Raw genomic sequence first — 12,912 nt, 5'->3', positions numbered from 1 at the left:
TATTTCCTGCACCGCTCTCCTGCCCTCCCTGGGCCTGCTCGCGGCACAGGCCAGTCTCCACCGCCATGTTCCCTGGGATTCCTCGTGGCGGCCTGGACACTGCCGCCACCCACGTCGACTTCGGGCCTTCCTAGGTGTGCGCGTGCACTAACGGGTCCTCCTTTGAAGCCTCTTTGGCGGGAACCTCGGGAGTGTCCCTGATTGATGATGTCATCATACCTGGGTACTTAAGCTCCAGCTTCGCCCCCATCTAGCCAACTTGGCAACAAGTTCTGTACATCTCTACAGCTCCTGCCTTTGTGTTCCTGTGGCTACGCTATCGGACTCCTTGGACTTGGATTCTGTCTGGTATCTGATCCTCGGGGGCCAGTGTACGCACTCTATGGGGTCTTGGTCTCCTGGTCTTCCCCGCTCCTCGGGCTGGCCCTGCGCCTCCTGGGTTCTACCCTGCAAGGCTTTCCCGCTCCTCGGGGCTGCCCCTGGAACACCTCTGCAACATGGGAGTTCTACTTCAGGGCTTCCTCGCTCCTCGGGGTTGTGCCTGCTTGCTGTACAGACTGTCAGCGCCTCCCCACTCCTCGGGGCTGCGCTTACGTGTTATTCAAGAGACTTTCAGTGCTTCCCCGCTCCTCGGGGCAGTATTCTCGTGCTACACTGCGACTGTCTGCGTCCCCCCGCTCCTCAGGATCTCGCTTACGTGCTATACTGAGACTGCCAGCACTCCTCCACTCAGGGCAGTGCTTCCGTGCTACACAGACTGTCAGAGCTTCCCGCTCCTCGGGGTTGTACATACGTCATCAGTGGAGACCTGACTCGGGCTTCCCTGCTCCGCGGGTTGGCCTATGACATTACATCAACACCCTCTATGCTGCGCAGCTCTGCCCCTTGGGGTTGCCTCTCCGGAATACCTCCAGCATGGCCAGAATTGTGCCTCCCACTCTGCGGCCTGTCTGGCGCCTTCCCCTCAGGGTCTCTGCCCAGGCATTATCTCCAGCCTGCCTCCCTACTGGGGTAATTCTCCTGGCTCTTCTGGACCTCTCCATAACTTCACCTAGAGCTCCCCGCTGTGCCTGATCTCGCCTTCTGATGGTGTGGACATGTGGGGCTCCTCCCCATAGTGGTAACAACTCCCATCTCAGACCAAGGGTCCATATACCCACTAATCATCACAGAAATGGATCCCAAATAGCATAAAATGGATGTATCTTCTCTTTTAGATCTCATATCATTTTCTCCAGGACCACTATATCACAGACTTTATTAGGGGTGTGTAGGGAAAAAACTTTTGTTTCTCTTTTTTTTTTTTTTTGGCGGGGGGGGGGGGGAGGAGGAATTGTTTTCTGTTTTAGCTTGTGCTAAAAAACAAAACAAAAAGGAAATGAAAATTCATTGGAGTTATATTTTTTTAGTCCTTTCATATTGAAAATGACAGAAAATAAAACAAAAAATGTCTTTGATATTTTTGTTTCAAAGCAAAAGTATATTTCTAGGCTTTATGGGACTATGCACATAAAACCCCAAGCTCAGTCCATGCAAAAGCACATGCGTAATCTGGTTTCACGCAAACTTCCATGTGAACTGGCAAAAGGCATCCTGGGGAGTGGAGTTAGGAATTATATTTTTATTTTAAAAAGTCTGCATGTAAATTAACACACAAAAGTGAAATGCCTTCGGTAGAGCATTTATAACTTTGTGTGGGTAACTTTGTGCAAGCACTAGGGCAATTATGTGCAGATTTTCAAAGCAAACTTATGCACATATGTTTGCTTAGGAAATACTAGGGATGTGAATCGTTTTTTGACGATTTAAAAAAATTGTCCGATATCTTTAAATCGTCAAAAATTGTTAGAGTGCGCGATACAATAGAAATTTTCCCGATTTATCGTGAATAATCGTTACTCCTGTTAGTATCCACTAACGGGAGTTATTTGGGAGGAGGGCAGGAAAACCGGCCCACCAAAACAACCCCTAAACCCACCCCGACCCTATAAAACTAATCCCTTACCTTCTCCCACCTTCCCGAACCCCCCCAAAACGTTTTACGAGTACCTGGTGGTCCAGTGGGAGTGCGGGGACCTATCTCCCACTCTCAGGCCATCGGCGCCATTTTGGCTGCACTCAAAAATGGCGCCGATGGCCCGATAAAAAAACCCCCCACCCGACTCTTTAAAAATGACCCGTTAGCTTCCCCCACCCCTCCCGATCCCCCGAAAACATTTTAAAATTACCTGGTGGTCCAGTGGTGGTCCCGGGAGCGATCTCCCGTTCTCGGGCCGTCGGCTGCCACTCATAAAGATGGCGCCGATGGCCCTTTGCCCTTACCATGTGACAGAGTATCCATGCCATTGGCCGGCCCCTGTCACATGGTAGGAGCACTGGCTGGCCGGTGCCATCTTGGTACTCGTAAAACGTTTTAGGGGGGTTCAGGAGTGTGGGGGAAGGTAAGGGGTCAATTTTAAAGGGTCAGGCCTCACTAAAAAAAAATTATCAATGTGAATCGGAACAGATTCAGATTCACATCTCCACCGATCAGATTTTTTTCTCCCTCCAGCAAAACCCGATCGTTAAGATGATCGGGCACACGATTCACATCCCTAAGAAATACCCCATCACGCACTGTTATAAAATTACCCTCTCTATACAGTTCAACAATGAAGGCGGATTTATTTTTTTTCCCCAACTCCTAGTCATCATGCAATAGATTTTTTAAAAATTAAAACATATCAATACCAGAATGAAATTTAATACAAATTAGCATGTTCCAAACAACCGCGCCTGCTTTCCGGAGACCCACTGCATCGTTACTGCTAACCGGAGGCCTACCTGCCTACTCGACCCTCTCTACCACTCGCCGACCGGAGGCCTACCTGCCTATTCGACCCTCTCTCCACCACGCACTGCGGACCGACCTGGTTCAGCACAGCCCAGCCCTACCGGAAGAATGAGAGCCGTGACCGGAAGGAGAAAGTGAGAGAGACGCAGTGAGAACAAGAGAGAGACGCGAGAGAAAGAGAGAGAGCACAAGAAAAAGAGGAAAAGATTTCAAAAACCCGCCGAGAAACCAAAAGAGCTGCCGACTTTGCAAAAAGGAAAGCGAGAAATCAAAAGAAAAGTAAGAACTGCGCCGAAGACCTGCGCCGCCCCTAACCCTCCCTGCACCCCTGAGCCACCAGTAGGCTTTGGAGCTGCGTCCGATTGCCAACTGGGAGGTGGGCCTTATTGCCCTTTAAATCTGGGCTCACTTATACGGCACGTCCTTTTCCGCGCCACCGCGCCTGCTTTCCGGAGACCCACCGCATCGTTACTGCTAACCGGATGCCTACCTGCCTACTTGACCCTCTCTACCACGTGCCGACCGGAGGCTTACCTGCCTATTCGACCCTCTCTCCACCACGCACTGCGGACCGACCTGGTTCAGCACAGCCCAGCCCTACCGGAAGAGTGAGAGCCGCGACCGGAAGGAGAAAATGAGAGAGACGCCGTGAGAAAAAAAAGAGAGACACGAGAGAGAGAGAACAAGAAAAAGAGGAAAAGATTTCAAAAACCCGCCGAGAAACCAAAAAAGCCGCCGACTTTGCAAAAAGGAAAGCAAGAAATCAAAAGAAAAGTAAGAACTGCGCCGAAGACCTGCACCACCCCCTAACCCTCCCTGCGCCCCCGAGCCACCAGTAGGCTTCGGAGCCACGTCCGATTGATGCATGGGAGGCGGGCCTTATTGCCCTTTAAATCCAGGCTCACTTATACGGTGCCGGGCGTCGCGTGCACAAAGGAGCGCAACCTAAGGGGCTTGCCCCTTAGTGCGCCCCTTCGTGCGCTCCCTTTGGGCCTCTGACACCACTTCAAATTACTACTCTGTGACGGAGACACCCACTGCAATCTTCGCAACCCAACCCTTTTACAGAATCTACCCATCCACCACCCGCTTCAATCAAGAACAAGGATCACCTACTCTTCTTTACAACCTGCTGAAGACCCACACCACCCCTACAACATCGTAATTACACATATTTTATCCCTATCTTTGTGACTTTAAATCCATGTTCTGAATATCTGTTACCTGCCATCTAGCCTATAGTGCCTCACCCAGCTACTTGTATAAGCTTTTAATTATTGTAACAACTGTGTTGCTGTGCTGTGATTCCTTATCTCTATCCTTACTGGACCCTACCTCCTATCCAACACATACATGTGTCTACTTACAATACCCAGGCGACACTGCCCTTCACTGCGTAAACCCCTCCCAGTACGCATTCACCCATCTAACCACCGTAAATCCCTAGTGCCCATCATGATATCTCCCCTCACACAATTTTTGGGCCTAAATACAATAGCCATTACCCTTTTCAATTCTCAATCCATCCAAAAAAAAGGCCATATACTATATGACCTGCTTATAGAATATAATCCTGACATATGTGCAATCACGGAATCTTGGCTAAAAAACACAGACCATGTATTCCTAAACCAGCTCCCGACAAAGACCTACGACATCCTTTCGGTACCTAGGCCAAAAGAGAGGTGGAGGACTACTCCTAGCGGCCAAAAAAAGCCTCAGCCTCAAACTCTAAACCTTGCACTCCCCCCCAAATTAGAAATAGCACTGTTTAAATCCAACTCATTACAGATCTGCCTCGTCTACGCCCTCCCAGGCCTAATTGAACATGACCCTTCTCCCATCATAGAATACATCACTGACAACATCAAAACTGACCTCTCCACTATTATATTAGGAGATTTCAATCTCCACGTAGATGTCCGCCCTGCCACCCCAGCCTGCGAGATTTTGCTGGACATCCTCAAAGCCCTAGGTTTTAGTCAAATCACCGAACCCACACATAAAGCAGGTCATACCCTTGACCTCATCTTTGTTAATTCTCAAATAACAACACCCACTCCATTGGTAGTCACCCCAGTACCATGGTCTGACCACTTCCTCATCAATGCCAGCTTCACGACCAACACCCCACATCCTGCTTCACAAAATCATAGTAAGACCATATCGTTCCATAAACCATGTACCACAGAGGATCTCACCCTAGCCTTCGACAAAATAACTAACAATCTCGACCTCACAAACCCTGACACAGCACTACTTTCCTGGAACAACCTCACCACCACTATTGCCAATGAGATTTGCCCCATTATCCACAAGGAAATTCCCCTTACTCAAATTGAGAAAAGAAAACCATGGTACTCTGCTGAATTAAAAAAGATTAAACAGGACCTAAGATCCAAAGAACGCGCATGGCGCAAACAACCATCTGCAACATACAAAGCCACATACAACAATACTTTACACACATACCGTCTAGCTATCACCCAAGTGAAACGAGACTTCTACGCCAAAAAAATCCATGACTATCAATTCAACGTGAATGCCCTATTCACATATGTTACAGAACTCACAAACCCCTCCACCCCCACACTCAATGAGACAAATGCCAATGACAGATGCCAAGAACTAGCAGTATATTTCAAGAATAAAATTGATAACATCCTTACTCGCTTCCCTTCCAAGCCCTCCCCTCTGCCCCACTACGCAACGATAACAAGAGCAACCTTAGAACCTTCGACCTCACTACAAACAAGCAAATCGAGGCTATTCTAAAAAAGATGAAACCAGCCTCCCACATCCTAGACACCATCCCCTCAAAAACCCTCCTCTCCATCCCATCCACCATCGCAAAACCCATTGCTGAACTAATCAATTGTTCCATCGCATCTGGCAGCATCCCAGACCCACTTAAACTTGCGGTAGTAAGGCCCCTCCTCAAAAAACCAAACCTTGACCCCTCAGACCCTGCTAATTACTGACCCATTTCTAACCTGCCTTTCATCTCTAAAATCCTGGAAAGGACGGTTAACAAACAAATTACTGACTTCTTAGAAGACTGCAACATCCTCCACCCTTCACAATTTGGTTTCCGTAAAGCTCGCAATACTGAAACCCTTTTATTATCAATGACAGATACTATACTCAAAGGCATGGACCACGGAAACTCTTACTTGCTCGCCCTCCTAGACATCTCGGCAGCCTTTGACACTGTCAACCACCAAATCCTAATGACCCGCCTGGCAGAAATAGGTATTGCGGACACTGCTCTTTCCTGGTTCTCCTCCTATCTCAACCACAGAGAATACCTAGTAAAAATTGATAGGCACCAATCCTCACACATCCCCATCTCTCAAGGTGTTCCCCAAGGATCCTCCTTATCCTCCACCCTGTTCAACATTTACCTCCTACCTCTATGCCACCTACTGTCCGACCTAGGTCTGAAATTTTCTTATATGCAGACGATGTGCAGATTCTCATCCCAATCCAAAAATCAATAAATGAATCCATGCACTTCTGGGAATCTTGCCTTACCTCCATAAACTCCATGCTATCCAACCTTCACTTAGCTCTAAACGCCTCTAAAACTGAACTACTCATCTCCAGTCATCCTGACCACACTCCCCACCACACACCCCAGAACACAACCACAGCCCATTACCAGTTGCATGCAGTAAGAGACCTGGGTGTCCTCATAGATCATCACCTAAACTTTAAACCCTACATCAGATCTCTCCTAAAGGGAGGTTTCTACAAGTTAAATGTCCTCAAGAAACTCAAACCCCTACTCCACACTCAAGACTTCCGTACTGTAATTCAGACCACCATGCTTACAAAACTGGACTACTGTAACTCCCTCCTACTCGGCCTTCCCACCTCCACCATTAAACTACTCCAGATTCTATAAAACTCCATGGCCAGAGTCATAACTAATACCTGTAAAACAGAACATATCACCCCTATCTTAAAGGACCTGCATTGGCTGCCCATCTCCTTCTGCTCACAATACAAAACTCTTACCATTCTTCACTGTTCATTATACAAATTCAATCATACCTGGCTAGATGAAATGCCTCGCTTCCGCGCCACTGACCTCCCCACAAGAAGTGCCCTTGTAGGTACCCTACACACACCTTCCCTTAAGTCTGCGCATCTGTCCCTCACCAGAGAGAGGGCCTTCTCCATCGCTGATGCCTCCCTCTGGAATTCCCTCCCCATCTCCCTCCGTCTAGAGCCGTCTCTGCAAAAATTTAAAAAAGGAGTCAAAACATGGCTCTTCAAGCAGGCCTACCCTGATACAAACCAAACGTAGATTCTTCTCCCTGAACTGTACTTCCACAATGGCCTCCCTCCCATCCGCCTGCCCCTCCCTACCCATGTGCTACCTCCCACCATTAGACCCGCCATAACCTCCCTTCCTTTCTTAGCCTTTCTCAGGTATACGCACTTTGTGAACAGCCCTGACATTAAAAACTCCATAGATAAAGATAATGATTATAGGTTGTACATAGTTCCTCTTTGTTTGTTTTCACCCCTGTTCTGGTATATAGTGTTTCATTTGATGTATAGTTCCTCTTTGCTTTCACTTCTATCTGGTACTTCGTTTTATTGTATTTTCCTCCTTTCAGTTTAATGTAAGCTGGCATGATGTACCATACGAATGTCGGTAAAGAAAAGCCTATAAATAATTAAATAAATAAATAAATAAATACATCATGCCAATAAAATAAATTTGTTGATGCAATGATTAATCACAATCAATGCCAGCATTAGAAGATTTCTTGCCCATGGATTCCACCTCTGCTGTTCCTCTCTGGTTTTCATGTTTGTATGTTGAGAGGAGAGATCAGGCATTAGAAAAGGGTGAAGCATTAGGGGTGGAGGAGGGTAATGAAGGAATGGAAATATTTAGTTATCTATACAAGGCCATTAAAGATAGGTACTGTACCAGCGGAAAACATCTGGAAGGATTTTACTGATCCTGTCTAATAAGGAGACTGTAAATATTACCAGTCTTCAGTGAAGCTTCATCAAACGAGCATTTAAATGACGGAGCTACTGGCAATGCATAAACAGCATTCACAGGAGGTGAATAAGCTTCCCTTTCAAATGGTCAGCAAACAGCAGCTGGGATGTAGATGTGAGTAAGAAATAGAAGAAAAAAGATTCCTTAGCTGACTGAGGTCTCTGAATAACTGACTCTATGAGGAAAGATTCTTTTGCAGTAAAAAAAATATAGACGGTAACTTTAAAACAGGCGTGCATCCATTTTAGAACATATGTGCATGTATGTATGCATGTTATAAAATAGCATGGATGCAAATACATGTGCGCACAATATGCATGCAAATGCCACTTCTACCAAGTAAGTGGGGGAATTTTATAAAGGATACGTGCCGATGCCATTACCAGTTTTCCCAGTTCGCTCACAGTTTGCCCGGGTAAAGGATAGGACTTCCTAACCTCCCTAATTTAATAGCCTCCTTTTCCCTCTGTTAGCCCCAACCCTTAAAACCCTGCTGACTAGACTAGATTTCTTTGTTTTATTACTTACACGCCATCCATAGCAATAGTAAAGTTAAGTGCCTGTGCACATAAGTATTTATTAGAGATGTGAATCGGTACCAGACTCGTTTCCGGTATCGTGTTCGTAGGGTTCTGAGCGCTTTTGTTCGGCTGTCCCGAGCAGAAGAACCCCCCCTGCCCCCAACCCTTTACATTTAATTATTTAGAATCCCCCACCCTCCCACACCCCCCCCCCCCCAAACTTTTCTAAAGTATCTGGTGGTCCAGCAGGGTCCTGGGAGCAATCTCCCGCTCTCGGGCCATCGGCTGCCAGTAAACAAAATAGTGCCGGTGGCCCTTTGCCCTTACCATGTGACAGGGGCTACCGTGCCATTGGTCGGCCCCTGTCACATGGAAGGAGCATAGTTTTTTTAGGATGGCGCCAGCCATCCATTGTTCCTACCATGTGACAGGGGCCAGTCAATGGCACCGATAGCCCTTGTCACATGGGGCCATCGGCGCCATTTTGATTAGTGGCAGCCGACGGCCCGAGAGAGGGAGATCGCTCCCGGGACCCCCGCTGGACCACCAGGTACTTTAGAAAAGTTTTGGGGGCGTTGGGAGGGTGGGGAATTCTAAATAATTTGATTTAAATGGTTGGGGTGGGTTTGGGAGTTGTTTTTCTGTGTGCCCTTTCTTCCCTCCCCCACATGAAAATTTTGTGGGGTTTTCCTTTCGCTTTCGGGGACCTCCCAATACCTGACAGATGAGAAAATATCGTACGATATTTTCATCCGTCAGAAAAAGAATTCACATCCCTTGTATTTATGTGTATATCTCTTGGCCTTCCCCAACATGTCTACGCCCAGCCCAGACCATGCCCATTCCCCGCCCCTTTTTGCAAACGTTTTCCTGGTGCACACAGCACGAGATATACATGTCCTCAGGAGGCTTTTAAATCCAGGTGATGCATGCCGGCTTGACTTGTGCACGTATCCCTCAGTTTTGGCATATGCAGGGCTTTTAAAATTAGCCTTATAGTAATTCATTGACAAAAGTGTACAGTAGGGTACTGTGTGCAATAACATACTGACTTTCGCCAGTGTGGCGGAAGATTGGTGGTGAAGGGTGACCCTATAAACTGATATAGTCAACACATTTCATCCATAATACATCAAGGATATGTTACCAGCCCGTGGATGGATAACAAATGGTAACTGTATGACCTAATTTGGGCCACTAGTTTACTGTGTTACAACACTTAATTATTCTGCTTTTATTTGGAGTTACATCGAGGGCTTGATTTTCAAAACAACTTGGAGTAGATTTTCAAAGGGTTGAGCGCGTAAGATACGCACGCAACCCCTGAAAACCTACCCCTGCCTTCTCCTGCGCGCGCCAAGCCTATCTTGCATAGGCTTAGCATCTCGCGCAAGCCCCAGGACACGCGTAAGTCCCGGGGCCTGATAAATGGGCGTTCTGGGGGCGGGGCCATGGGTGGGCCGCCGGCCCGGGGGCGTTCCAGGGGTGGGACAGAGGCCTCCGGAACAACCACCTAGCCAGGGGATGGAGAGCCAGTGCGTGCAAGTTAAATCTTCAGTAAAGGTCAGGGGGGGGGGGTTAGATAGGGGAAGGGAGGGGAAGGTGTGGGGGGGGGGGGGGAGAAGGAAAGTTCCCTCTGAGGCCACTCCGATGTTATAAAATCTGGCCCAAAATCAATTAGGGAATGGAGGCAGGCTGCTCGGCTCGGCGCGCGCCTGTTGCACAATTGTGCAACCCCCTGCGCGCGCCGACCCTGGATTTTATAACATGCGCGTGGCAGCGCGCGCGCATGTTATAAAATCTGGCGTAGATTTGTTCGTGCCGGGTTGCTCGAACAAATCTATGACCGCGCACATGTTATAAAATCTGGCCCAAAATCAATTAGCATCCAGTGTGTGTAAAAGTCGGTTTGAAAAGAGACATTCCAGGGGGTGGAGGTGAGGTAGGGAAACCATTTAAATGCATATTTTCAATTTCTGAAAGTGTGTGCCTAAATCTACATGCACATATTTACATCTGCTCCTGAGCCAGTGTAAACAAGTGTATGCCTATCAGCTCTGGTTCTGCGCAAACTCAGGAATTTTCAAAGCAGACTTATGCACATAAATCCATTTAAAATATTTTCCTAAAATCTGCATGTGCTTGCATACTTTAGTCCTACACAGGCTGTTGAAAATTACCTTCCCTTTGTTGTATATGGAGCATCTAATAGCTAAAGATTAGTTTCCATGAAACTGGCTGGATAATTATTTTGTTGGAGGGAGGAAAGTGGTTGACTAGGGGTGGGGTTTAATGTCTGGAACATGAGACATTGTTAGGACTCCAGCTGTCTGAGTAAGTCACTTTACTTTTCTATGTCTCTGGTTGCTCAGCTTTGATTGGATACTCTAATATCTGTTTATTCTGCCTTCTCTCACATAAAAAGTATACAACCCAATCAGGCTGATGCAGTATCATACACTGGCCGCAGCGCATGGCTCACGTGCGATTCAACGCACGTCAATAACCCCCGATGCAAAATGGGGATTAGTGTGTCCAATTACATGCTTAGGTAGTAGCACTCATCACATTTATATTTATTTAGATTTTTATACTCTGCTTTTTGGCACTTCACAGTGTACATCAAAGTGGATTACATTCAGGTACTATAGGTATTTTCCTATCCCCACCAGATTTATAATCTAATTTTGTACCTGAGGCAATGGAGGATAAAGTGACTTGCCCAAGTTTACAAGGAGCAGCAGCAAGATTTGAACGCTGGTTTCCCTGGATTGTTACCTGCTGCTCTAACCACTAGGATACTCTTCTACTCCAACATGTAAATGCATATTGATGAGGCTATTATCTATTCCCCCCAATGCAAAAAAATATGTGCACCCGACGCACACTTTTTTACTCACCAAAATTAATGCCTAATTTTGGAGGAGCCAATAACGTGTACAGAAAAGTAGAAAATACTGCTTTTCTGTACTTCCTCCGACTTAATATCGTGGTGATAGTAAGTCAGAGGAACTAAAAAATTCAAAATGTTGGCCCCCCCAAAAAAAAGGGTACAGGTGGTCAGGTTAGGAAAATGGACACTCGTTAATTGAGCAGCCATTTTCCTAACCCGCTGACAGCCACCCCTCCTGGGCGCCTGCTGCCGAGAAGCTGCTAGGGGCACGTATTTCCCTTAGTGCCTCCTTTTACTGCGGCAGCCCATTTGCATTTTGCATCGGGCGCCCTCGAGAGGTGGATCAGCGCACGTTAAGAGAGCGGGCGTTCAATTAATGTGTGCCAATATTGCATCAACCTGAATATGTTCACATATCTGCCTCAGGCAGACAGTAGAGTACCTTTTATCTGAACACCCTTAACAGGAAATTCCCATTATCCTGAAAAATCCACACCCCCTGCAACTCGAACCAGTCCTTTTTGCCCTGCTGCAGCCCAACCAGGATTCCCACAATGAGCAAAGCCAGCAGTCTGGTATTCTCAAAATTGCTCTTTCACCATCTCGCATTTCCATGCAGTTCAAAGTCTCAAGTAAGCTGTTTGAACCACTCTGTAAATGGTCAGGCAGTGAGAGGTTGTACTTCCATTATCTGGAAAAAAAAACCATTATCCAGAATGGCCACAGTCTCAAGCATGTCAAATAAATGGTACTTTACTATAGGCATATGTGTGATTGCAAAGCTCCTTGTAATTCTACTTGGTAAAAAAGCATTAAGTGAATAAAATTATTGGTGTTATGCATTTAGTATGTTAATTTATGAAGTTCTTTTTACTAAAGTGTTTTAATCATCACTAGATTGGTATCCAGTAAGGATATGAGTGATTTTCCTTTTAAGGGAAATGTTCAAATTTCATTTTTCCCACCAACTTTCTCTTTCTCTCTCTCTGTAGGGTGAATTTGGCCTACAGGGTCTTCAAGGATTTCCGGGCATCCCAGGGTGTGATGGTTTCCCTGGATTAGATGGAAAGCCAGGACCACCAGGAATACCAGGAGAGCAGGTGAGAACCAAAAGAAATGTAAAGGTTAGTTTCATGAGATTAGTGCAAATAACTGAAGACAATAATATATTTGTATTAAATATAAATATATAGTGTATTAACAGTTTTTCTATAATGGACTCAACCATGGGAATCTGAGGAAGCTCAACTTCTCAATACCAATAAATATATATAGATCCCTGTACTCTAACTTGCTGTTCCCTTATGAAATTTATTTCTAAGGTCCATGAACAACCATGCTACTTCTTCTTTTACTTACATAAATATATTTTGGCCATTTAAAATCACATTTGGTTGAATCTTCCTCTGTCACTATCTGATAATTTTTAATATAGAAAGTGTAAAAACAACCTGTGGTACATGGGCAGGTTCCGGGTAAAGATCGGCCTGGGAATTTTCTGCCCAGGAGATACCCTGTGGTCTGCCGAGCGTGGCTCTGTCTCGACCATGCTCGGCAGACCACATGACCAGAGCGAACGGCCCACCAGGGGATAAACATCCTGCATGAAACTAAATGCACAATTGAATCTTTATGGGTA

At 46.4% G+C, this 12,912-nt stretch overlaps 1 protein-coding gene across 1 annotated transcript in view; it reads left to right on the top strand.

Annotated features, from left to right (window-relative positions):
- Window positions 1-12,912, top strand: part of LOC115097527 (collagen alpha-1(I) chain-like) — a 251,382-nt gene that overhangs the window by 22,914 nt on the left and 215,556 nt on the right. Inside the window, exon 3 of the mRNA XM_029613448.1 lies at window positions 12,266-12,373. Within this exon, the coding sequence (XP_029469308.1) occupies window positions 12,266-12,373 (108 nt within the window). The remainder of the gene's footprint in view (window positions 1-12,265; window positions 12,374-12,912) is intronic.

This window comes from Rhinatrema bivittatum, chromosome 8, assembly GCF_901001135.1.
Source record: "Rhinatrema bivittatum chromosome 8, aRhiBiv1.1, whole genome shotgun sequence".
Taxonomy (NCBI): domain Eukaryota; kingdom Metazoa; phylum Chordata; class Amphibia; order Gymnophiona; family Rhinatrematidae; genus Rhinatrema; species Rhinatrema bivittatum.
Note: the sequence above shows the minus strand (reverse complement) of the source record. Positions and strands in the feature narration are given on the sequence as shown.